Source organism: Cotesia glomerata, linkage group LG9 (assembly GCF_020080835.1).
Source record: "Cotesia glomerata isolate CgM1 linkage group LG9, MPM_Cglom_v2.3, whole genome shotgun sequence".
In the NCBI taxonomy this organism is placed as follows: Eukaryota; Metazoa; Arthropoda; class Insecta; order Hymenoptera; family Braconidae; genus Cotesia; species Cotesia glomerata.
In genome coordinates, this window is record NC_058166.1 from 13,785,042 (window position 1) to 13,811,310 (window position 26,269).

Here is a 26,269-nt window from a genome sequence, read left to right on the forward strand (position 1 = left end):
GTTTTCCCATGTGTTACTGTTCCAATAGCCGAGTGGTGAGGATCAGGGCAAATGCGGTACAGAAGGCACAAGTTGGTCCACAGCCGCAATGATAAGGCAGAGTTAACTAAGCAGAATGATAAGGCTTAGGGTGTAAAAGGGCGTTATTACGCCTGTACACTAGAAATCCGTATACAGTCAACGCTCTTTGTATTTGACTTGCCCGTACAGGACCATTCTCTGTATTTGACTCGTCCTTGTCCATAAGAGCTGTGTAAAATCGTACGATTTGACGTCAAATACAGAGGAAGAATGTGGTCAAATACAGAGAGGTCCAATACAGAGAGCGTCTACTGTATAAATATATATATATATATATATATATATATATATATATATATATATATATATATATATATATATATATATATATATATATATATATATAAGCGCAATTTTAAAAAAATATTATTTAGTTCTAATTTAATAATTAAAAAAAACTCAAAAAATTAAAAATGTCGTCTAACTTTGGTATTATAAAAATTGCATACTTCTTGATAAATTATAACCTAATAAATAATAGTTTAAAAAACTAAAAACACGCTTTTTATAGAAAACCAAACTAAAAATAGAAAATAAATTTAAATTAAGAATAGTGTTAAAAATTTCAATAAATATAAATTAATAATAGTGTAAATAAAAAAAATGTATTTTATTTTAAAAAAGCGTGAGGTGCATGGTGTCAATAGTTATAAATATTTTATTGACAGATATGAGTAGAGTGATTATCATTTTGATAATATCTTAAAAAGCACCCCACGCTTTTTTTAAAATAAAATACATTTTTATACTATTATTAATTTATATTTATTGAAATTTTAACACTATTCTTAATTTAAATTTATTTTCTATTTTTAGTTTGGTTTTCTATAAAAAAGCGTGTTTTAGTTTTTAAACTAGTATTTATTTTACTGGTTTGGTTTATTTATAAAAGCGTGATTTTTTAGTTTTTTTAAACTATTATTTGTTGATTATCAAAAATATTCAGGCGCGCAAATTACCCACGGAGAGTTACATACTGACATACTGACATACAAGTGAAGCTAATAAAAAATAATTATTTATAAATATTATAAATACGGGGAATCAGAGTTCGATTTCGGAGAGCGAGCCTGAGAAACGGCTACCAGAACCAAGGACGGCCGCCGGCGCGCAGATTACCCACGGAGAGTTACTGACAAACTGACATACAAGTGAAGCTAATATAAAGCGTGTAAAAAGAATTTTGTTGTGATTAAAGTAATTAATTTTTGTGAAAAAAATAAATTTATAAATGAAAAAATACTTTATGTGCTGTAATTTTTTAAATCAAACAAAAAATAGTTTTAAAAAGTGTTTTTAGAAAACAGAAAATTTCAATATTATTTAATTCCAACTAATATTTATCATCTTCCGCCGAAAATTACAATTATTAACTGATTACCTAAAAAAAAAATTAAAAAAAAAGTGTATTTAAAAATGCCGCTACCGACGAAACAGCAGCACATGCGCGTAGGATACAATCATAAAAATTAATGTACTTTTTCTTCCCTAACCATACATACATACCGTATAATAGTCTTTTGGTTTTACCTTCGAATCATACCCACCAGAAAGTTAACAAATAAATATTCCAGTGACTAAGTAACGAGACATAATTCAATAAACCCACCTGTAAACAAAGGTACAGTATAAAAAGTAATTAATTTTACCAAAAAAGACCAGCATCCACCTAGTAGGTTCTCGAAATCTCATCGGCTCTCATTTCGCTTTTTCATCTACGTGCTCATCTTATTATACAGGATCTCCAGCAATACACACATAAATTCATCTGATTATTATAATATTATTATTTCTCGCTTTGACTTAATAAATTATCGGTGATAAATTTAGTAACCTTCTGTTCTTAAAAAATAAATAAAATAAATAGAAAAATATTAATTAAAAAAAAAAAATAAATAAAATAGAAAAGAAGAATTTTGTCAGAGTAAAAAAAATAATAACAAGCACAAGTGTATTATCACTTATCGGATGTTGGTGTGTATCATACTCTTTAACATGCACCAATACTTGAGGAGCTTTCTTTAAACAGTAGTGTTCGTACGGGGGCCAGGTCGGCCATTATTTTTCGTGTCTACATATCCACGAGTTGTAGTAATATAGTAATATAGTTTCAACTGCGCGCGTTACTCAATTATTAAATAACACCCATTATTAAAATATTAAAATATTTACTATTTAGTCAACAACTATAAATACAACAAAACAATTGTCCAAAATATAAATCTATATTGTTTAATGTAATGAAACTAAAAGTTCAATCAGTATATAGTGCTTACTAGGAGGTAGATGATATCGGTAAGATTATCACTTAACATTTTAATTAATTTGATGATGGAAACAAACGACTACTGTTTACGCCCATTTCACATACAGTTACATCTACATGCTCATGTTATTTTAATATTAACACTGTATTATTACTTCCTTGTATTTAAATTACTCTATAAATATAATTAATAAATTTTGTTTATAAATTAGGATGCGGAATCAGGAGAGGAGCGAAATTTCAAGTGGTGGTCAGTCAACTTGGTGCTAATTTAAAGACTGAATTTCAAGGATTTTAAGTGCTGAAGGAAGCTAACTGTGATTGATGATTATTCATTGATCATTCAAGGGCTGACGTTGTTTTTATTGAACAAAAAGCTTATAAATTGGTGGGGGTTACGCGTTTTGGACGCGGTGCCCACAACGGGCGCAGATGGGAGCTAGTTTTATAAATTTAAAGTGGGTGGTAAAACCCACAGTTAAACACTTACTATCGAAGGTGCCTAAATTATTTGAATTTTTAAATAATAAGAGTCTAGACCGCCGAGTCTTTGGTATCATACCTTGTACTGAATTGTTTAAACTCAATCAAGCTGGAATTGATGGAGTTGGAGAATATTGTAGCCAATACCGTTTATCTCAAAGCACGAGAAGGTATTTTTTTATTTATTTATTTATTTATTTATTTATTCAAGTATTGTAATTTATGTTTATTAAATTCCAGGCGGTGGTGACAGTAATAAAGGTAAAAGCAAAAAATGGCGAAAGATACTCCAATTTCCCCACATATCTCAATGCATTTATTTACAAGATAAGCTTGGTGAGTTTATTGAGTTTATTATTAATAGAGGATTTTTTTATTTTATTAAATATTTTTTTTGTTTAGATATTAAGTACAGCTATGTCGTTGATCAACAACCTATCGGGCGAGTGCTCTTTAGGCAATTTTGCCAAGATTTAAAACCTGCCTATCATCGCTTCAATCTTCTGCTAGATGCCATTGAAAAGTATGAAATAGAAATAGACGAAAATCGAATAGAGTTAGCCAAAGACCTGTATGAACAGTATTTGAAACACGAAAATTCTGAAGTTTCGGGCATTCTTAATGATTCGGTGATATCCCAGTGCGAGGAACGTCTCAGTTCTGCGGGAAAAGATTTATTTGTTCAAGTGTCTTCGATTGTTAAAAACTATCTTGCCGGTGAACCTTTCTTGCAATTTCGTTCTAGTTTCTACTTCTATAGGTAAGTTATTTAAATTAATCTTATTTTATTTGATAAATAATTAACTTGATTAAAGAAAAATAATTACAAAAGTTGAAAGATATTAGAAATTTTTTTAGAATTTTACGGCAATAAAATTATTTATTTATTTATCTATTCAATTTAATCGGTCCTAGAACAAGTGTTGCCTAAGGTAAAGTACATAATATAACATTCATAGTGAGTAATTTCATATACATAAAAGTAAAACATATATTATATATAAAGTTAATTAATTTGAATTATTGTGAAAAATTCTAGTTGAAAAAATTCAAAAAAATTATTAGTGAAAATTTTGAGGAACATTTTTTTATTTTAATTGATTTGTTATAAAAATAAAAAAAATTGACAATTGTCAGCTAACTTTAGTTTTATAAAAAAAAAAACATTATTTTTGGTTCAAGTAAATTATTCTTGATTTAAAAATTTTCATGCTTGATAAAAAACAATCAAACTCTTCAAAATTATTTTCTTGATTTAAAATTTTTTTCTTGAATCAAGTTAATTTTTTGGTAATTATTTACAAGTTATTTACCATAATTAGGTGAAAAATTAACAATTTCAATTTTTTTTTTATTCTGCTTGTTTTTACGGCGCATTTATTATAAAAAATGTAATAGAAAAAAATGAAGATGTCGATAGCTTTTTTACCTTCAAAAATTGAAAAAAATTTTAGCTCTCGTGTTTTTGGATAAAATTTCTATTTTATATTTTTTGGAAAAGTACATAAAAAACGTACAATTTTTTTGAAAATTTGTAAAAATTGTGATAATCAACTTTTTTTTTCATTTATAAGTTCATTTTATGTATTTTTCAAAAAAAAAATATCAATAAAATCAAATAGAAATTTCGTTCAAAGAAATAAAAATTAAAATTCACAGAAAAAACAAGATGACACTGGATATCATCCCAGATTATACTCAGAGATATCTGTGGTGAAAAAAAATTTCAGATAATAACTAGAAAAATCCAGATTATACTGCGTGATATCTGGATTATACTCATTGTAATCTGGATTATACTAGCTACTTTCTGAAATTTTTTTTCACTCAAGTATAATTCGGGATGATATCCAGTGTCATCTTGTTCTTTCCGTGTGGTTGACTTGTGAATATTTACCAATTTTTTTTTATCAATGTGTATTATTTAAAATAAATTTTTTTGACTCGACAATTGAATAACATAATTTATTAACAGGTACCTACAATGGAAGTGGTTAGAATCACAGCCAGTAACTTACAAAACCTTCAGAATGTACAGAGTACTAGGAAAAGGCGGATTTGGAGAAGTATGTGCCTGCCAAGTTCGAGCGACTGGAAAAATGTATGCGTGCAAAAAGCTGGAGAAGAAACGAATAAAAAAACGCAAAGGCGAATCTATGGTACTAATAGAGAAAAACATACTCCAAAAAATAAACTCTAAGTTTGTAGTATCTTTGGCGTACGCATATGAAACAAAAGATGCACTCTGTCTCGTGCTAACAATAATGAATGGTGGTGATCTTAAATTTCATATTTACAATATGGGCGGTGAACCAGGTTTTGATATCAATAGAGCTCGATTTTACGCCGCTGAAGTGGTTTGTGGTCTCGAGCATCTTCATCTTCAAGGCATTGTTTATCGTGACTGTAAACCCGAGAACATACTTCTTGATGATCATGGACATGTGAGGATATCCGATCTCGGATTGGCCGTTGAAATTTCTGAAGGCGATATGGTGCGTGGTCGAGTGGGTACTGTTGGTTACATGGCGCCAGAAGTTATTGATAATGAAAAATACACCTTCTCACCCGACTGGTTCAGCTTCGGTTGTCTCGTTTATGAGATGATCGAGGGTCAAGCGCCGTTCAGAGCCCGGAAAGAGAAAGTTAAGCGCGAAGAAGTTGATCGACGTGTCAAGGAAGATCAAGAAAAATACTCTCACAAATTTACCGAGGAGGCCAAGAATTTGTGTCAACAGTTACTGAAGAAAAATCCAAAGAATCGGTTAGGGTGCAAGTGTGGTAGATACGGTGCGAAGGAAGTTAAGCTTGATAGTTTCTTTCAGTGCTTGAATTGGAAAAGAGTCGAGGCTGGTATGTGGGACCCGCCATTTATTCCAGATGTAAGTTGTTGCTTAATTTTATTTTATTTTTTTAATGTAAATAATCTGAGTTATTAGGAGAATAAGTGAAATTTTGTGTCCAAGATAGTCATATGATAAAATCAGTTTTTTTAGTAAAATTTAATGTCATTGCATAAGTCTCGACTTAAATTTGTGCCTTTTCAAGGTTTCATTTAATTCTCAGCGATAGCTAATTTATTGTGATTAGTACTTAGGCAGCTTTAGAAAAAGCTCTATCTCTAGATACATAATTAAGAGATAACCTTGTATCTTGTGAACTATTGACATTTTTTAAGATATAAGCTCATCCTGATGTTACACTTATAGAGGCCTTTCATTTGAGTACCCACATCAATTTTTCATATATTTATATATATTATATGGGTGATTCTCTGTAAGGATGTCTTAAATCTGTACAAAATTGTCCGATCAAATTATTTTTGATTTTATTAGAAAAAAAAATTAACAATGGCTACAAAATTATCAGCTTAATCATAATAAATAAACAGCCGATTTAATTTTTGTTTTTTTCGATATTTGTGTGTCTTTTGCCATATAACATGACAGGGGACTGTTTGCCAGCAGGCTGTTTTTTTTTTTTTTTTTTTTTATCAAATTGAGAAAAATCAAGCAAACTATTTCAATGCATTCAACTTTTCAAGTTCTCAATGAATGTTTACATTAATTAGAATAATATTAAGACTTATGGATCCAATTTTATAAATAAATTATAAATAAAAATAGTTGCCAGGGGACTGAGTTTTGAAGTGGCCTAGACACATATTTCCAGCACAAACGGTGCTTTGACACTAAATAAAATGGCGATAAAGCGCTGACAGCCGCCCTATGGTTATTAACTCAAGGCTAGTTAGATCCTTATAAACCTTACAAGAGGTAAAATAACACGCTAGATTTTTTTTTTTAGCTTTGAACTTCTGGCAGGGGACTGATCTTAAAATGCCTGGGACAAACTTTGGTTTAATGAATTTAATGAAACAAATTAATTTTCGGTACTTTTTATTGAAGAAGATTGTTAGTTAACTAATTAAGTTCATAAAAATTATGAACCAAATTATATATTATGGACGAATAACTTAAAATTTAATCTTAAAGTTTTAATTTTGGGAATGGGACAGCCCAGGGGACTGTTATTTCGGTGGTTTACGAATGTATAGCAAAAAAACCAAAATTTATTTCATTTTAGTTTTCAATGCTCCAAATAGAAATGTTTTTTTACTTTCGTAACAAATTTTTTTTAGTAACAAAATAACAATTTTTGCAATAAAAAAATGCCTGGGACAGCGAAAAACATCCTTACAGAGAATCACCCACATATATTTATATATGAAAAATATATCAAAATGCATGTGGGTATTTAAATGAAAGCTCTTGATGAGTGTAACATCGGGATGAGCTTATATCTTTAAAAACGTCAATATTTAAGAAAGTACAGTGCAATTTAACAAAAGTCATTATTTAATAAAGCAAAATTTAATTTATTTATAATCCAAAAGTCCCGGCAGTCACGTAGTGACTGCATGATTGCTAGTTACAATATTAATAATGTAAAAACATTTTTTTTTAGCCTCACGCGGTCTATGCAAAAGATGTATTAGATATTGAACAATTTTCAACTGTAAAAGGAGTTAATTTAGACGCAACAGACGATACATTTTACAGCCAATTTAATACTGGCAGTGTCTCAATACCGTGGCAGAATGAGGTAATACTATTATGTCGAGTAACATAATTAATCTATAAATTGATTATAGTGATCAATAGTTTAAATCATGTTAGAGAAATGTAGAGTGTAATGAGATTACGTATTAAATTATTACAGATGATTGAGACTGAATGCTTCAAAGAGCTTAACGTACTCGGGCCAGATTGCTCACCCACGCCTGATTTATTAATAAATTATCCGCTGACAAATAATGATAGCCGTGGTTGCTTTCCATTTAGAAGAAAAAAAAAGCAAAATGCCCGAACAAGACAGATACCGATATCCGATGGACATTTACTTGAATTATCTCAGAGTCAAGGATCTGAATTGCCAGCCAGCTGATGACCTATGGTAAGCGTAGTAAATTTAACAACTGCTTCGGCAAAAGTTTGTTCATCTTCATCTAGGTACTTTTTATGTCGGAATTGTTTTATTGGTAATTCTACGAAATAATAATCTCACGTGATGTCACGTATGTATGTCTATGCTTGACTACGTCAATTTAATATTAAAAAAAATTTATCATTAAATAATTAATTGTTGGTGAGATGCGAGTAGAGGCTGTGAAAGCAGTTATTTAACCAGGCATTTTACAACTTTATTAATGAAATTTAGATTTTAAATAGCACAAAAATTTTCATTTGAAACTAACGCACTTTTCTATACTGTTAAACTTTTATTTATTTAGCTGTTTACTTGCTAAATTTAATTAATAGTGTTTCCTTTACTCAATATTTACTAATAATAATAATAATATTAAAAATAAAAATAATATTAATTAATGGAAATATAACTAATAATGATATAAATTAAAAATATAATACCAAATAAATTTAATAAATTTGTCTCGGCTGAATCGCACATTTATAATCGATAATAAAAAAGGTGTTTAAAATTAAAATTTAAAATAATGCACAAAATCTAACAGAGTGTCAATGTAAATTTAGTTATCAAATACTTTTTAATTTAAAAAAATTACTCTGACTTTAAAGAAATATATAGACTATATACATATACAAATACAGATAATGAAATAATACAGTAGCATTTTATAAACAGTAAAAAAAGGTCGATATTTTGAATTAACGTCGAAAGGCTCAACAAAAATGAATTATTAATATTTCGATAAATTATACTTGTAATTATTGTGTAAATTTTTTTTTTTTAATATTGTTAAATTTATTTTCTATCATTCCATTTACTGTACCATATTTATTATTATTATTATTATTATAATTACGGTTGTTAATTTTGTTTCTCTCGACGTAGCGTAACAGTTAAACCGACGAATTCCATATAATAGGAATTATTATATTTAAAAATAATTTTAAGCGAAATTTTGGATTTATTTATTAAATAATATTCGATTAGTTAATAATTATTTATGCAGTTAAGAAATTATTTTACAAAACAACACGAAAAGAATAAGATGACACTGGATATCATCCCCTTAGGTATTAGATAATACATCTTATTAGATAATATCATCCCAGATTATACTGAGTAAAAAAATATTTCAGATAGTAGCTAGTATAATCCAGATTACAATGAGTATAATCCAGATATCACGCACTATAATCTGGATTTTTTTAGCTACTGTCTGAAATTTTTTTTCACCACAGATATCACTGAGTATAATCTGGGATGATATCCAGTGTCATCTTGTTCTTTCCGTGAAATTAATCAAATAAAAATAGTGTAAAAAAAAACAAGAGACGGTAAACCGTTAAGCATTTTGACCGTCCGTTAAAATAAAAAATACGTAACTATAGTGAATTAAAATTGGCTGCATAAAACGATTAGTTCAATTTGGATCACATCAAATAAGCTTATCGAACAAATTAAATAATTATAAAAAATAAATAAAAAAAAATATAAACTATAGAATTGCAATTAAACTACTCGAGGGATTTGGTCTCCGTGAGACTTTTGTGTTATGGCCTATTCGCGTAGTAATTTTTTACGAATTTTTTTAAATCTTTACTTTTTTAAAGATAAAAAAAAATATAATATCATTTATAAGAAGTAATAATTAATTCAAAATTATTTAATGAATCAATGCACGATTCAACTAGTCACAGTACTCATATAAATAAAATAATTGCCCCACGAGCACTGCGCACTACAGCAACAGTGCAAGCAATCACCTATTATATAATAATAACAACAACAACAATAATAAATAATAACAGATACTATCATGATGATTATAATAAAATAATAATAAAAATTTTAATTAATATGCTGGAGTACATCTATAGTAATTGAAATGACAATTTTTATTAATTATTTGTATATCAGGAATGTGGGCCAGATAAGATCGTAATAACAAATTACATTATTATTTCTGCGACGTATGGTCATTTATTAGACCTTCCTCAGGCATCTGAAAATTATACAAGTTAATAACCAACAAAATAATATAATTATAATATTTTACTATAATACGAATTACAACAACTATTATCTTATATTGCACAGTTGGTGGGGACGTATAAAATATTTTTTTTCGGGAATCAACGTAGTTTCGTCCGAAATGTGCAAAAATGCAAAAAAAAAATTTTTATATGCCCTTATGGCTCCTGGGACCCACCTCGGATGCCAAAAGGGCGTCTAATAAAAATTCTATTTTTTTTTTCTGTCAAAAAAAAATTTTTAGTTTGAAAAAAAATTTTTTTTTTGGCATTTCTGCACATTTCATGAAAAAATACGTCAGTTCCCAAAAAAAATTTTTTTTTTCGGGAATCAACTTATTTTTGAATGGAACGTGCAATAATGTAAAAAAAAAATTTTCTCCCAACTAAAAATTTTTTTTTCACAGAAAAAAAAATAGAATTTTTATTATACGCCCTTATGGCATCTGTAACGCAATATAAATTGTCATAAAATTAACAAAATTGATCGATTTGTTAATTAATAGTATTATTAAAAAAATAAAGTATAACATCGACGTTCTAATTAGCAATTGGTCTAACTCCTAATTTTTTAACATTTTGATGTAGCAATAGTCTAATTAAAAATAACTTAAATGATCCAAACTAAAATATTATACCTCTATTAGATATTAAATTGTTTTTTAGAGTGATAATAAATTTTGAACTAATTGTTTTTTCGTACAAACGGAAGATTTTCTAAAATCGAGTTAGACAATTTGCTAATTAGAACGTCGACATGTTATTAAAATGTGTAGTTTTCAGATGCCTGAGGAAGGTCTAATAAATTACCAAAACGTCGCAGAAATAATAATGTAATTTGTTATTATTATCCTATCTTTTCCACATTCCTGATATACAAATAATTATTGATAATTATGGATGATAATAGTAACAAAAATTTTTATTATTAAATATATTCAAACCAATTACTTGTCGATGTCAATAAAAACCAAATAATTTCTTGTAATTATTACGCTCTTCAATAGTAATATTCTAGGAACACATACTTCATCGTAATTCTATGTTCGATAAAAAAAAATGGTAAGATGTGATCATCTGTAATTTTTTTCTATTTATTTTTTTTTTTTAATTAATTAATTATAATTGTATTTAATGTTGATCATTGATCATTCGAGATAAATTATTTATGAACAAATTTATAATTAAGTTAAAGAAATGAAAATTTAGTATTGCAAGCTACGGAATATATATTATTAAAAAAAAAATGTGTATGATTAGATCTGGCCATTTTTTATCGGTCTTAAAAATATGTAATTTTGGATTTAGTTATATATTTTATGTAAAATAAATCTCACTGTTATAAATTAATAGGAGGATAATAAATATATAATAAGTGTCAGAAAAAAAAAGCAAATCAGAGATATTTTATTTATATTGATATTTTATATTTCCACTATTTTTTACATATATTTGCATTATCTTTTGCCGGACGAAAGTCAACACCAAACAATGAGGTAGTATATGTATTATATATATTATATACACGATATATTGTCAATTTTTTTAAATTTATTTTCAATATATTATCGCTTGTGTTCAGATCCTAAATATTAATTAATACATTACTGATCCACTTTGTTTTTTGTTACTTTTTTCTTAAAATCGTGTAAATAAAAACAAAAAATTACAAATTGTATATTAACAAAAAAATAATACTACATACTTATATAAAATTTATTAATATTTTCAGATAACTTGTCTTCAAGATAAAATTATTGTCTTGTAACAGTCGTACCGTTATAATTATAATATTTTAGTATTTATTATAATTATAATTATTAAAATAATCACCGTGAAATTTAAAGACGGAATCAAAAATTAAAAATACCTACGCACGTTTCATTGATTTAATTATTTATATAAATTAAGAACTCATTTAATTACAAGAATATACTCTGTAGGCACTCTCTAAAATTCTAAATGTTTTTTCTCATTCATTCTCGCTCATTTCGCGTGCCTAATGCCAAAAGGGCGTATTACAGCAGTTAGATAAGGTTCCATGCCAAAAGGGCGTATAAAAAAAATTTTTTTTACCATTCTTTTTAGAATCGCTTGAAACGTAAAGATGTGCAGAAAAAAAAATTTTGACGTACTAACGCCAAAAGGGCATATCTTAAGATATACGCCCTTTTTGGCTTTAGGAAATTATCGGTCTAAAGCCAAAAGGGCGTATGAAAGGAATCAAGATTTTTCATAATTTCGAACAACAGTCTTCAAAATTGTCCGGAGAAAGTTTGTGAAAAAAAAATTTTGAAAAAGTCAACATTTTCGATAGTAGTAAATTTAAATTTTCATCATTTTGGACAGTCCAATGATTAAAAAAGCATATGAATTAAAATTTTCTTTGCCTCCTAAACTTTTCATATTTTTTATAAATTTCCTTCTTTTTCGTTGTGTAAAATTGTACTTAAAATCCATAATATGTATGTATAGAATAAAAAACACCTTATTATAAGTAAGAAATTATTAACTAATCGTTAAAAAAATTTTTGAGCTGTGTATAGCTGAATATAGATCTGATGAAAACTCTTTTCGAAAAACGGGGTAAAACCTATATAATCCCAATTTTAGAAAATTTTTAATTTTCTTAGCGGGCAGTTAAAAATTATACGTCCTTTTGGTTTTAGATCACTAAATTTTCAGTGTTCTCAATCCAAAAGGGTTTATAACTCGAAACATACGCCTTTTTGGCTTTGGAAAATTTTTTTTCATTTTTAGGCTTAAAACATATTTACAAAATGATTGGCAACAAAAAATAAAAAAATTATACGCCCTTTTGGCATTTGGCACGCGATTTATCTAATTATTTTTTTTTTATTCATTTTTATTTCTATAGGTCAGATAAAAAATATTATTTCAGTTATTGATTTTTCTTTTTAAAAAATAACAATAACGATATGTTTGATCTGATGAACCTCGAAAGTGAATAGATAAGTAACATATTGTTTAAAAATACCAACAGAAGTATAAACCATATACACATACACTTAATCGCCTCTCTCGCATGATGGACTTTCTTAATTCTGTTTTGTTGGTAGTTTATTTGTTATTATATGTATTTGTTGTAGTATTATTATTTTTTTTCTCATTTTATTTGAGTTATTATAATTATAATTATAACGTTAATTAGAACACTTAAATATACATTTATAATCTCATAAATTTATGCGTTTCAAGATGAAGTGATTTAACATACTTGTTATTTAACATCTTCTTACAATATATCACTCCTTCAGTCAATACAATTAAAATATAATAATTATTACGATAAAATTAATTATTTAAAAAGCATGGTCTGCTAATACCAATCGTTTGATAAATATTTATGGCTGGGAATTATTTATCTAACGATTTTCATAAATCTTAAATGTAATTAGCAATTAAGCTCATAAGTAAATAAAAAAATATATTGCTACGGGGCTGCGAAAAAAATATTAATTTTTACATCGGTAATCAATTAATAAATTAATTAATTAAGTAGTGCGTAGGAAGTTACATTTGAGGCCGTTTGTATTATTTCTTCTTTTTCTTTAATTTACACTTGAGCAGGTTTAGATTTACCTACGACCACCATCAGCTTCTGCATTAATCTTGTTGTCCCTACTGCAACATAATAATGTTAAATTAGTATTTTTCTACGAATAATAATTTAAATTATATTTTATTTTGGTCATAAATGTTGTTTTAATTTTTTTCACAAGTACATAAAATTAAGGAGAATAGATTTAAAAATCTAGATCTCGAGTATTTTTCACCTTACAGTCTCAACATTTTTTTTTAATCAATTGCTCGTTACCTTTCAAGAGATAAAAAAATTTATTATATTTTCCTAAAGCCTTACTGTACGATTTAAGGGGGATAGCTACTGTGAGGATCGAAAAAATAGGTGATTTTGGGGAATTTTTTTGACTGGGATAATAAAGGAATTTGGGGATCGGTTTTTTTTTTGTTATATAAAATATACATTAAAGATCATTCTCCTAAATTTTTATTAAAAAATATCATGTTTTTAGAAAGTTATAAGGATTTTTGTGGAGCACCAAAAAATTTCCCCCACCACGGTGGGATCTCTAATTCAAAAACGGATTATCTAAAACAAAAAAACCAAACTGCGTTGTAATCTGCATGCATGTGGTTATCGTTCCACGTAAGGGATTTTGAAAATTTGAATTTAAAAAAAAATGGTGACATATTAAAAATTTTTTCGTTTTTTTTCTCATTTTTTTGGATTCAAACAGCCCTAAAAAATCTTAAAAATCAAAATTTTCAAAATCCCCTACGTGCAACTATAGCTACTGAATAGACGAATACGGAAAAAAAAAAAGTTGCAAATCGGTTCATATTTATGCAAATTACAGATCCCACCAGTTCAAAAAAAGTAGTTTCGAGAAAAACGCGTTTTTGTCGAAGCGCCGCGCGTGCAACGGTCATTTAACGCGCTGTCACAATAGTATATTACACACCTAGGGAAGTAAAGTAAGAAATGTCTCAGATCACATGTAATTGTTGACCGAGGCGAAGCCGAGGTTGACAAACATGTGATCTGAGGCTTTCTTATTTACTTCCCGTGGAGTGTATACTATTTTTTTGCTCGACGAAGGCAGAAAGGGGCAACTTCGTTTAGCGCAGCGGGCTGAAAGTTGACGTTTTCTGCCCGTCGAGCAAAAAAAATGATTATAACTCGTAAAATATTCGAAATTCTCATATAAAACTCTAGATACATATTTTTGAATATCGATACTGCCATTCTAATACATCGTATCCAACATTTAGAAAATATTACAGCAGACGGTAAAAACAGTTCATTTTTAACATTGATTAAATGAGATTCAACGGATGAAAATATTTATTTAAAAATAGTTATTAAATTATTTGACCTTTAAATTTTTAATATGACTTACATGGCGACCACCCCTTTTTTCTCAAGCAATAATTTCTCATGACATAATTTATCTAGTAAAATTTCTCAATTAGAAAAGTTCTCAAGCAGAAAATTTCTCATTGTCAAAATTTCTCAAGGACAAAATTTATTATGACGTAATTTAACTTATGTTTAATTTAATGCTGTAAGCTGTAAATTAAATGACTGATTGCTAATGTCGAATAAACACACACAAAAACCATGTTAAAAGAACGCAACACGATTATCCGCGTTTGTGTTGGTCTAATGTCGAATAATCACACATTCATATCGTGTTGAGTTTATAGTGTTTAAGAAAATATTGATATAAGAAATTTAAGGGATGAGAAATTATTGATGTGAGAAATTTTAGTGGTGAGAAATTATTGGTATGAGAAATTTTAGCGATGAGAAATTTTTGTCATGAGAAATTATAGCTGATAAATTTTTGTCATAAGAAATATTGCGGGATTAATAAAGGCGGGGAGTCGACTTGCATAATATCGCGTGCCAAATGCTAAAAGGGCGTTTAAAAATTATACGCCCTTTTGGCTTTGCAAAACCAAAGGGGCGTATAGTTTTTTTTTTTGGTGCCAATCGTTGTGTAAATATGTTCTAAGCCTAGAAATGAAAAAAAATTTTCCAAAGCCAAAAGGGCGTATATTTCGAGTTATAAACCCTTTTGGCTTTAGAACACTGAAAATTTAGTGATCTAAAACCAAAAGGACGTAGAATTTTTAACTGCCCGCTAAGAAAATAAAAAATTTTCTAAAATTGGGATTATATGGGTTTTACCCCGTTTTTCGAAAAGAGTTTTCATCAGAACTATATCCAGCTTTACTCAGCTCAAAAAATTTTTTAACGATTAGTTAATAATTTCTTACTTATAATAAGGTGTTTTTGATTCTGTACATACATATCATGGATTTTAACTACAATTTTACGCAACGAAAAAGAAGGAAATTTATAAAAAATATGAAAATTTTAGTACGCGAAAAAATTTTTTCTGCCCTCCAGGCGGAAAGTGGCAACTTTCGGCCCGCTGCGCTAAACGAAATTGCCTGTTTCCGCCTCTGTCGGACAGAAAAATAGTATACAAACCTATGGCAGGAAAATAATAAATATCTCAGATCACATATATGTCGACCTCGGCTTCGCCTCAGGCAACATATATGTGTTCTGAGACATTTCTCATTTTCTTGCCACAGGTGTGTAATATACTATTAATTCATATGCTTTTTTAATCATTGGACTGACCAAAATGATGAAAATTTAAATTTACTACTATCGAAAATGTTGACTTTTTCAAAATTTTTTTTCACAAACTTTCTCTGGACAATTTTGAAGACTGTTGTTCGAAATTATGAAAAATCCTGATTGTTTTTATACTCTTTTGGCTTTAGACCGATAATTTCCTAAAGCCAAAAGAGCGTATATCGTAAGATACGCCCTTTTGGCGTTAGCACGTCAAAAATTTTTTTTCTGCAGATCTTTACGTTTCGAGCAATTCTAAAAAGAATGACAAAAAAAATTTTTTTATACGCCCTTTTGGCATGGAACCTCATCTCACTGCTGTAATACGCCCTTTTGGCATTAGACACGCGATATTGTTGTGATTCTATTTTTCAAAAAAAGTCAATATGTCAAATTTTGTGAGATACGACGTATTAGAATGGCAGTATCGATCTATAAACTTTGATTTAATAAAAAAAGAAATTTTTTTTTTTTTAATTTCACAGTAGCTATTCCCCTTAAAGAAGAAAAAAACATTTATGACTCAGTGAAACTAAATAATTACAGATAATTATACATATAATACATGAATATTAATAAGTTATTTATAGTATGAAAAGTCACTCCGCGTTAAAAATCTCAAAGTTATTACAGAATGATAAAACATACACAAGTTTGTTGCAAGTTAATCTTACTAGCTCACTGTGTGCTGTGTTAAGTATTGTGATAAATTATTAAATAATAAAACAATAAATATAATTATGTATAGTGTTTTAAAATAAAACCTGAGACTTTGGTCCAACGACTATCAGTGTCTTCTGCAAGTATTGAGTGACTGCGCCTGTGAAATTTTAATGATTATGAATGATGAAAATCAACGTCAAATAAACATACATTTTAATGATCATGAGCATGATTTATGGAGTTCAAATGATAAATGTCAGCAATACTTACCAACTGCACTTGTAAAGCATTTAGGTTTAGATTTCCAGGAGATAAACAACAGGTAGACAGGTACGGCGGAGAATATCATTAGACAACCATATCCCGTTTCAACAGGACTCGCGTACATTGGAACTACAGTCACGAATAGTGTCGCGAGGATGTAAAATATTGGAAAGATCAAATTTACTTTTATTGGTCGTGGTAGGTTTGGTTGGGCCCACCTCAGCCAGGGGACACATAATACCGATACACCTATACTCAACTGAAAAAAAGTTTTTAGATAAATTTATTGTCTTATGATTCAATTAAGGTAAAAGCCCCAATAGATGATCATGTACCAGTATATGATCACTCCATGTATTTGTATACCTATATTTGTGAATATAGATATACAAATACATGGAGTGATCATATACTGGTACGTGATCATCTATTGGGGCTTTTACCTTATATATTTTAGAAAGTAAAAACTAAAATTATAGTATATTACATACCTAGGCCAGTAAAGTAAGAAAAGTCTCAGATCACATGTAATTGTTGGCCGAGGCGAAGCCGAGGTTGACAAACAGGTGATCTGAGACTTTTCTTATTTTACTGGCCTAGGTATGTAATATACTATTTAAAAAATTTTTTAAGGAATTTTTTTATGAAAAGAATAAATGTTAAAATATCTTTTAAAACATATCCAATAAAAATTTCTTCAGAAGTTGAAATGTTTATTGAAAATTGTGAGTTCAAAAATCATCGAAATTAAGTTTTTTTAAGTTGAAAAAATTAGTGAAAATTAAAACAGCGTTCACTTGACCATTTTTTGATTTGATAATTATTTACAAGTGGGGTCCATCATTTTAATTTTCATTTTTTTGAACGAAATTTTTTTTTGAAAATTTTGATGTATTTTTTTAAAAATACATAAAAAAATGAACAATTAAAAAAAAAATTGATTACCATAATTTTAACAAATTTTCAAAAAAATTCATAAATTTTTTATAAAATTGTGATATTCAACTTTTTTTTTAATTGTTCGTTTTTTTTATGTGCTTTTCAAAAAAAAAAAAATATATATCAAAAACATCAAAAAAAGATAAAATAGAAATTTTATCCAAAAATATGAGCCAAAATTTATTCCAAGTTTTGAAGGCAAAAAAGCTATCGAAATATAAATTTTTTGATATTTTTAATATCAACACCATAAATTCGCCGTAAAAACAAGCAGAATAAAAAAAAATTAAAAAATGTTAATTTTTCACCTAGATATGGCCAAAAATTGGTTTAACCCCACTTGTAAATATTTACCTTTGATTTTATTTAACAAACAAATTTCTTCCGAAAAATTATTTTTAAAAAATTTCATTCTTAATTTTTTTAAATTTCTACATGTCAATTTTTTTTCCATAATTTATTATGAAAATGAAGTTAGCCGACATTTAAAAATTTTTAGAAATTTTTTATTGAAAAAATTTCAATTAAACAATTAAAAAAAAAGTTTTACATGCAACAAATTTTAAAAACTATGAGTGCAATTTTTTATAAATATCTTTTTAGTTGTAATTTAATTAATAAAAAAAATCAGAAATTTTTAGACGTCTGCTAACTTCAGTGTTATTAATTTATTTAGTACAAAAATTTTTAGAGTTATTAATTATTTGTTAAATTAATTTATGAAAATAAAGTTAGCTGACATCTAAAAATTGTTATATTCATTAAAAAATTAATTTAAAAATAAATTTCAGATGTAAAAAATTTGAAAAACTATAAGTTCAATTTTTTTTAAATATTTTTTTTTAGTTTTAATTTAATTAGTGAAGAAAATGAAAAAAAATTGATTTTGAACTTTTAAAAGTTTATATACAATACTATTTATGTCTTTAAACTAGATCTAAAAAAATGATAAAAAATAAAATAACATAAATAAATAAACATACCCAAGTTGCAAATCCAACATAGTTTATCAGAGCATTAATATTTGATGAAGCTAAATAACACATCGATAAGAGTGCCTGGAATGAATAAGGTTTTGAAATATGTATTCATAAAGAAATAACTGGCAGTGTATCTATGACAGTAGTAAAAGTTATTACCATGCAAATGACAGCTGGAGCAGGAGTTAATCTCGAAGTCTGTATCATCGTAAGAATTTCCGGCATTTGTCCTTCACAAGCACCCGCATAAAATAACCGAGATGAAGTCAATAGTATTCCGTTGACTGCGCCAAATGTCGAGAGGGCAACGAATACCGGTATCGTCCAGGCCATCACTCCAAAAAGTTTATTCGCAAACGTCTGGAATAATTCCATGCGAGTGAATAATAATTACAAACTGTATAATTATAAAATATTTTTTTATTTTATTTTCAGCTCGAGTAAATATTCATGAGAATTAAATTACAGGAGAGAATAATAAAGTAAACGATCTGTGAATAAACTAAGATAATTAGTACTTACAACGGCGACAGCTTCACTAGAGAGTACTTGTTTGGGACTCAACGTCGTGTAGAACGCCACGTTCGTTAAGACATAGACAATTGTACAGAGAGTACAAGAAATTGCAATAGCTCGGGGCAGATTTTTAACTGGATCCTTGAGCTCCTCGATTATGAAATTCAAGTAATTCCAGCCATTGTAAGCGAATAAACCAGAATAAAAACTCAGAGCTATCGAGGTTACTTCGGTTTTACTCCCGTCGAAATTAAAGTGTTCGGTGTGTCCTTTAATTTTTTAAATAATATCATTAATTCATTAAAGTATACAAACTTGAAGCATGAAAAAAAATTAATTTTTCAATAAGACTAAAGTTAGCCGACGTTTTTAATTTTTTGATTATTTTTCATTTATTCAATTAGAACAAAAAAATTTTTTTTTAAAATTGCACTTATAGTTTTTAAAGTTTTTTTTACAAATGAAAATTTTTTTTAATAAAAAAAAATTATTAAAATTTTTAGATTGGCTAACTTAATTTCCATAATTTTTTATCATTTTTGAAATGTACACAAAAAATAAAATTTTTTGAATCAAGTAAATAATTTTGAAGAACTTGATTTTCTTGATTTGAGTAAAAAAATTCTTAAACTAATAATTTCTTTTTTTTTTTTTTAGTGCATATATATTTAATTATACGCACAATTTTTAAATTTAATGTCGATCGAACAAGTATTTTCAAAGTTATTTTTGTAAACTTTAAACTTTTTTTTTTCAAAACTCTCTTTTCAAAGTAAAAGAGATAATACTAAAGTTAGCCGACGTTTCTAATTTTTTTATTTTTTTTTTCATGTATTAAATTGGAACAAAAAAACATTTTTTAAAAATTGCACAAGTTTTTCAAGTTTTTTACAAGCAAAGTTTTTTTTTCAAATTTTTTTGAAATGATTTTTTCAATAAAAAAAAATTATAAAAATTTTTAGATGTCAGCTAACTTAATTTTCATGTAAATGAACAAAATTTATGAAACAATGGCTGATAAGAGCAGTCTCAAATTTTCACACAATTTTTTTTAACTATATTTAAAAAAAAAAATAAAGATTAATGGATCCATACTTGATACTTAAATTAGCAAACACTTGAAAATTTTATTATTTTTCTTGAAAATAAACTAGTTCTACAAAATTATTTAAAAAAAATTGCATTTATAATTTTTTAAAGCTTTTAAATCCGAAATTTTTTTTGCTGTAATTTATTTGTTAAAAAAATTATCAAAATTCTCATAATTTAAGTCTAAAATTGTCTTAAAAAATTGTAATTTTTTTTTTTTCAAACTTCCATTTTGTTAAAAATATATATTTTCATATTTCTTCAATTAATCACTAGATAATATCTAATATTAATAGAATTTTTTTAGATTTTTGATTTTCGATGATTGAAACTGATATTTCGCTCACCGCAAGACACCTTTTTTAAAGGACCTCCCGGAGATCTTCTATAGGATCAAGAAAAGTCATTATATATAAAAAGAAAAAAGAAGATTATTAAATTTCAGTCACGACTAGATATCTAAAAATTTTGATATTAATCATTGAAAAAACTTGTTCAGAAAAAACGATTCAAAAATGACTTTAGTAAAGACTGACTGTGGAAAATTTGATCAACCCTAAACTAATAAAGTATAATAATAAGCAGTACTTATTAGATTTATTTTTAAATCGACTTGTGAAGCATAAATGAAGCTTTATACTTTGTACACTTGTTTCATTCCATTTGAAATTTAAATAGTTCAATTTATTGTGGTGATTCTTTGAGACGTGCGATCGAATAGCACATAAAGTTCTTCTTATAATTCTATACGAACAGACATTACTTGATTCGACTTTTTGATTGGACAAATTGTCACGTCCGGCTACGGAGTTATGCTCAAAGGAATATAAAACCTTAGAGATATTTATACATTACATATATGTAATGTATACATAACTTATTATTTTATTAAAAAGAAAAAAAAAACAAGTAAAAAGCTGGATTTTCTCAGTAGATTTTTAATTTTTTATTCCATTATTTGTTATTACTTATAATTTATAAAACAACTTTTACATACCTTTGCAAAGTTGATATCCACCAGCACTTATGATTACCAGTAGAGCCAGCAATTTTGCGTATGTGAAAACATCTTGAACTCTTGTTGCCCATTTAACGTCCCAGCAATTTACAAATGCCAGCGTACCTATAAAAAGTAATTCAACGATAAGTTAATTATACGCTTAGATGTAGGTTTATTATTTAATTATATATTTGTTTAAGTATTTCAATTTTTAATTTCAATAACAAACACGATTTATTTTTCCAGTTACCGAACGTCAACAGGTAGTTGAAATTTAAATAACTGCTCTAGGACTAGATCGCTTGTCAATAAATTTTAAATATCAAAGCAATTATCTGCATTGGTAATGGAAAAGAAAATATATATGCTAGGTTGACTCAATTTTAAATTATCGGATAATTTACCAAGACTTACATATACAAACAACGGCTAATAATCTTGCAGCATCTTCCGGAGGTGAACAGTCCGGAAAGAATGGTTTAAGAACATAAATACTAAATGTTAGAGCAACAATTGCTTGACTGCAAGGTCTTACAATCATACACTCAACCCAAAGACGGATGAATGCTGCAAATGGTCCAAATGTTTCCATTATATATGCGTAGTCTGCTCCAGATTTTTTAATCATACATCCTAATTCTGCGTAGCAGTAAGCTCCAACCTTTTTTAAAAAATTTATAATAATTTATTTAAAAAATATTTTTTTTTAATTAATTTAATAAATTTTTTTAAATAAAATTTTCAATACATTTTTTTTTTAATTAAATTTTTCAATAAATTTCTTTTTTAATTAAATTTTCAATAAATTTTTTTAACATGAAATTTTTTTAAAATGAAATTTTTTAAAATAAAATTTTTAATTAAATTTTCAATAAATTTCTTTTTCAATAAAATTTTTAGTACATTTTTTTTTAATTAAATTTTTTAATAAAATTTTCATTAAATTTTTTAATAAATTTTTTTAAAATGACATTTTTAATACATTTTTTAAAATGAAATTTTCAATAAATTTTTTAAAATAAAATTTTTAATACATTTTTTTAAATAAAATTTTTAATAAATTTTTTTAACATAAAATTTTTTTAAAATGACATTTTCAATAAATTTAAAAAAAATTTTTTTTCAATACATTTTTTTAAATCAAATTTTTCAATAGATTTCTTTTTTAATAAAATTTTCAATAAATTTTTTTAACATAAAATTTTTTAATAAATGTTTTTAAAATGAAATTTTCAATAAATTTTTTTAAAAATAATATTTTATAATAATTAATTATGAAATATTAATACCATTGAAAAAATTCCAGATGCCGTCCAAACAATAAGAGCGACATTAGTACTTCCTGTGTGCATTATAACACCAGTTGGGCTGACAAATATCCCAGAACCAATAATTGAACCAACAATAACAGTTATTCCATTGAGAAGTGACATTTTAGCTTCCAATTTAATTTCTCCATTATCTTCGTCCTTTTTATCAGCATTAATAGCCAGCGAGTCGTAAGATCCTTTACCATTTTTAATGCTACCTTTCGTAGACATTTTTGTACTGTTTCTAAAGCCAAAAAATCAAAATTAATTCAGCTAAATTAAGTAGTCATCAATTAAAAAAAAAAAAAAAAAAAAACTTAGTCTATAAATATAAGATATAACTATTTTTGGAGATAATAGATTAATATGAAAAATAAACTCACAATCTTCAAATGCGTAATGATAATAATAACAAGTCGTAAGGAATAATATATGCAACACTTGTATGCTTATTATCACAAAGATAAATGTTGAATGTATAAATAATAATTACAGTAGTTCGATTTAATGATTACGATACGGCATTTCCTATTTAATATAAGAAATCGATTTTAGTAAAAAGTGTTGCGTGAAATCAGTGGACGAGTAGACCTAATTTTTTTTTTACACAAAACAGACACCGATAAAAGTGAAAGACCGGGTAAAAAATTAAGTACAGCCGAATTTATTTCACAATTACATTATGTAAAAGATAATAAAAACTGAATGAATGTTTAAAAATCGTGGTCTGGTTCTAAAACTTGCGTCAACTAGTGATAGTTATGTTACAACTGGTGACGCTCTGAGAAAATCAATACACCACGTGGATCAACGACTTGTGATTTTTTATTTAAATTATTAACGTCATTACTTTAAATGATTATAAACAATATAAATATGACAATAATGATTTGATAAAATAATTTATTTGAATAGAAAAAAAAACAACTTGTTACCGACACGTTCGAATTGATTTTATAAAAACTAGCATAAATTAATATTTGATTATTTTATTTAATAAATTAGCTTTAATTGTGTAATAAATAACTCTCACCTGTGCAAAAAACTTAGATATTAAAATTTAGAGAATAATTCACTACTAATTATTATTTTTTTTTTTTTAATTTTTAATAATTTTAATTATAAAACTAATTTAGAGATCACATATGATTCAGACACGAGATGGACCGCTCAGCGGCCGAGTATCTGAATAGGTGTCCTTATTTGTACCTTTATATTTAATATTTATTTATCTATCTATCCTTCTATCTATCTATCTGCTTCTTGTATCAAAGCACTCGTAAAAAATGCCGCTACGATCTTTATATCGGAGAGTTTCTGCGCGTAAAACGCGACCGTCGCTCGACTTAACGCGCTCAATACAGTCCCCGTTCACGTATATAATATTCGAGAAAAGAGAGTAGAGAGCAAGAGAGAACAGAATGAACAGAAGGTCGGGGGGTGAGATACGTCGAGGATGTGGGGATAGAGGAAAAAAATCGAAAAATAGATAAAAGGTCTTTCTCTGGGTTTTGGGGGGGTTGACAATAGATCTATTTGTTCGGTTATAATATATAAAATAAGTTCATTCAATATTTCTTCTTTTGTATTTTAAATACTGTTTAGTTTTCGATGGTTGTTAATATTATTATTATTACTTACACTCATTACGCAACTGAATAATTTAAAAAAAAAATCAATAATTTCGGTACTGATTTATTTCTGTTTAAAGTTTCTGAGTTTAAAGAAGAATGTAATTAATGGATGATTGAATAATAATTGTTTAAATAATAAATTAATTTAATCACAGGACTGAAGACAATTGAAGTGTAAAAAAAAGGATTTATTTATTTTAAAGTAAAATAAATGTTATTTAATATGTTTTATATTAAATAACAAAACAAAAAATTTATCTTTGCAGATTAAAAAAAAGCGCTAAATTAGCAGATTTAGTAAAAGTTTTTTATTTTTTTTTTTCAGTATCAGCATATCCTTGAGAAATTTATAAAACCCGCTTCAATTCATCGAACAGATCTAGACAAACCAGACAATTCTCCAAACGGAATAGATATAGCTTCACGTTCATGCTCATGAATATTAATTAATATCTTTATATTTTTAATAATAGGCATGTCTTATAATTTATATGTAATGACGATTTTTAGCGTCACATCTTTAACTTTATTCGCTCAGAGATTCCAATAGTTTATAGCTGTTGCTGCTATTTGACTAAAATTTACCGTAATTATTTAATGAGAATAATTAAATAGTAAATATTGCACTGAGCAAATATGATAGTTGTCATCACTCATCCTCACAGCAACTAATTATTTATTGTACCAATGACCTTCATGTCTTCATTATTAACTATTCTCGTTATTAAATGCGTAACTATTTCAATTAAAAAATTAATAATTGCTGTAATTTATTTAATGTGATTTTGAAACTTGTTTGTGTTTTACTTTGTTAATATATAATATTTATTAATACATTTCTTCAGTGATAACATTTGTATATGTGTGCAATTATTCAGCTGTGGAAAATAATAATCAATCAACTTTTATTTTATTAATCTGTACTTTTTGCCTATTTATATCTTATTATACTTTATATTTTATAATTTTTTTATTTAATGGATTATAATGGTGCTGAAATTAATAATTTGTTGATAGATAATTTTATTTATTTATTTGAACGACAATCGACATTATACAATAATTAGTCTATTCCTTAGATTATAAATTTAAATTCTGGAATTTTGACTCGAAAATTGCACAAAAATAAGTTTATTTGGCGATACCTAGAAAAAAAAATAAATAAAAAAAAAATTTCGCGATTTTTCTAATAAAATTAATTTCTGAGTATTTTTTGAAAATTAAATTGAGACATTTTTTTGTTTTATTTAATTAATAAAATGGTTTTAATAATTATCCTCAGAGCTTTTTTTTTAAGAAAGAAATTTGTAAAATGTAAACTTTTTTTTGCAAAAAATTAAAAAAAAATTTTTTATTGAAAAAATTGTTACAAAAAAATAAAAGAACATTTTGTTTGTAAAAAACTTGAAAAATTACCTATAAGTGTAATTTTTAAAAACTATGTTTTAGTTTTAATTTAGTAAATGAAAAAAAAAATCGGCTAAATTTAGTATTATAAATTAGCAAATACTTGACAATTTTTTAATTTTTTTTTTTTAAATAAACTAGATCTAGAAAATTATTTATAAAAAATTGCACTTATTTTTTAAACCTCTTGAAGATGGAATTTATTAAATAATTTTTTTTTTTATAATTTAATTGTTGAAAAAATTCTAAAAATGATCAGATTTCTCTCAATTTATAAAAATTAAGTTAGCTTACATCTAAGAATTTTTATAAATTTTTTTATTAACAAAAATTATTACAAAAACACGAAAAAAAAAAAATTTTGTAAAAAATTTGAAAAACTGTAAGTGCAATTTTAAAAAAATATTTTGTAGTTCTAATTT

General features: G+C 26.6%; 2 protein-coding genes across 7 annotated transcripts; one reads left to right on the forward strand and one right to left on the reverse strand.

Moving 5' to 3' along the window:
• Positions 1-1,539: 1,539 nt before the first annotated feature.
• Positions 1,540-25,194, forward strand: LOC123271771 (G protein-coupled receptor kinase 2). Of its 4 annotated transcripts, none has more exons than XM_044738184.1 (8): positions 1,540-1,702; positions 2,560-3,000; positions 3,071-3,166; positions 3,233-3,590; positions 4,806-5,712; positions 7,298-7,435; positions 7,553-7,786; positions 24,766-25,194. In XM_044738184.1, exons 2-7 carry the CDS (start codon positions 2,949-2,951, stop codon positions 7,775-7,777), a joined length of 1,776 nt encoding a protein of 591 aa, XP_044594119.1. In that variant the 5' UTR covers positions 1,540-1,702; positions 2,560-2,948; the 3' UTR covers positions 7,778-7,786; positions 24,766-25,194. The 4 variants fall into 4 exon arrangements, with proteins under 4 accessions (XP_044594119.1, XP_044594118.1, XP_044594116.1 ...); XM_044738183.1 differs by lacking the exon at positions 24,766-25,194 and adding an exon at positions 19,327-19,486; XM_044738181.1 differs by lacking the exon at positions 24,766-25,194 and having other exon boundaries at positions 7,553-8,140.
• On the reverse strand, positions 13,425-24,277 carry LOC123271772 (Y+L amino acid transporter 2). Of its 3 annotated transcripts, XM_044738187.1 has the most exons (10): positions 23,840-24,276; positions 22,786-23,050; positions 21,911-22,157; positions 21,494-21,619; positions 19,414-19,676; positions 19,051-19,251; positions 18,895-18,969; positions 16,979-17,231; positions 16,810-16,865; positions 13,425-13,494 (listed from the first exon to the last, which is right to left on the reverse strand). In XM_044738187.1, exons 2-10 carry the CDS (start codon positions 23,035-23,037, stop codon positions 13,492-13,494), a joined length of 1,476 nt encoding a protein of 491 aa, XP_044594122.1. In that variant the 5' UTR covers positions 23,038-23,050; positions 23,840-24,276; the 3' UTR covers positions 13,425-13,491. The 3 variants fall into 3 exon arrangements, with proteins under 3 accessions (XP_044594122.1, XP_044594120.1, XP_044594121.1); XM_044738185.1 differs by lacking the exon at positions 16,810-16,865 and having other exon boundaries at positions 23,840-24,277; XM_044738186.1 differs by lacking the exons at positions 16,810-16,865; positions 23,840-24,276 and adding an exon at positions 23,190-23,501.
• Positions 25,195-26,269: the final 1,075 nt, after the last annotated feature.

Bases quoted from the DNA above. Each gene is read 5' to 3' on its own strand.
- LOC123271772 (XM_044738185.1), bottom strand. From the start codon at position 23,037: ATGTCTACGAAAGGTAGCATTAAAAATGGTAAAGGATCTTACGACTCG. The intron at 19,252-19,413 runs GTAAGTACTAAT...GAATTATTCCAG, and splicing joins CTAGTGAAGCTGTCGCCGTT to ACGTTTGCGAATAAACTTTT. The intron at 18,970-19,050 runs GTAATAACTTTT...TATTCATTCCAG, and splicing joins CTCCAGCTGTCATTTGCATG to GCACTCTTATCGATGTGTTA.
- LOC123271771 (XM_044738184.1), top strand. From the start codon at position 2,949: ATGGAGTTGGAGAATATTGTAGCCAATACCGTTTATCTCAAAGCACGA. The intron at 5,713-7,297 runs GTAAGTTGTTGC...ATTTTTTTTTAG, and splicing joins ACCCGCCATTTATTCCAGAT to CCTCACGCGGTCTATGCAAA. The intron at 7,436-7,552 runs GTAATACTATTA...AAATTATTACAG, and splicing joins CAATACCGTGGCAGAATGAG to ATGATTGAGACTGAATGCTT.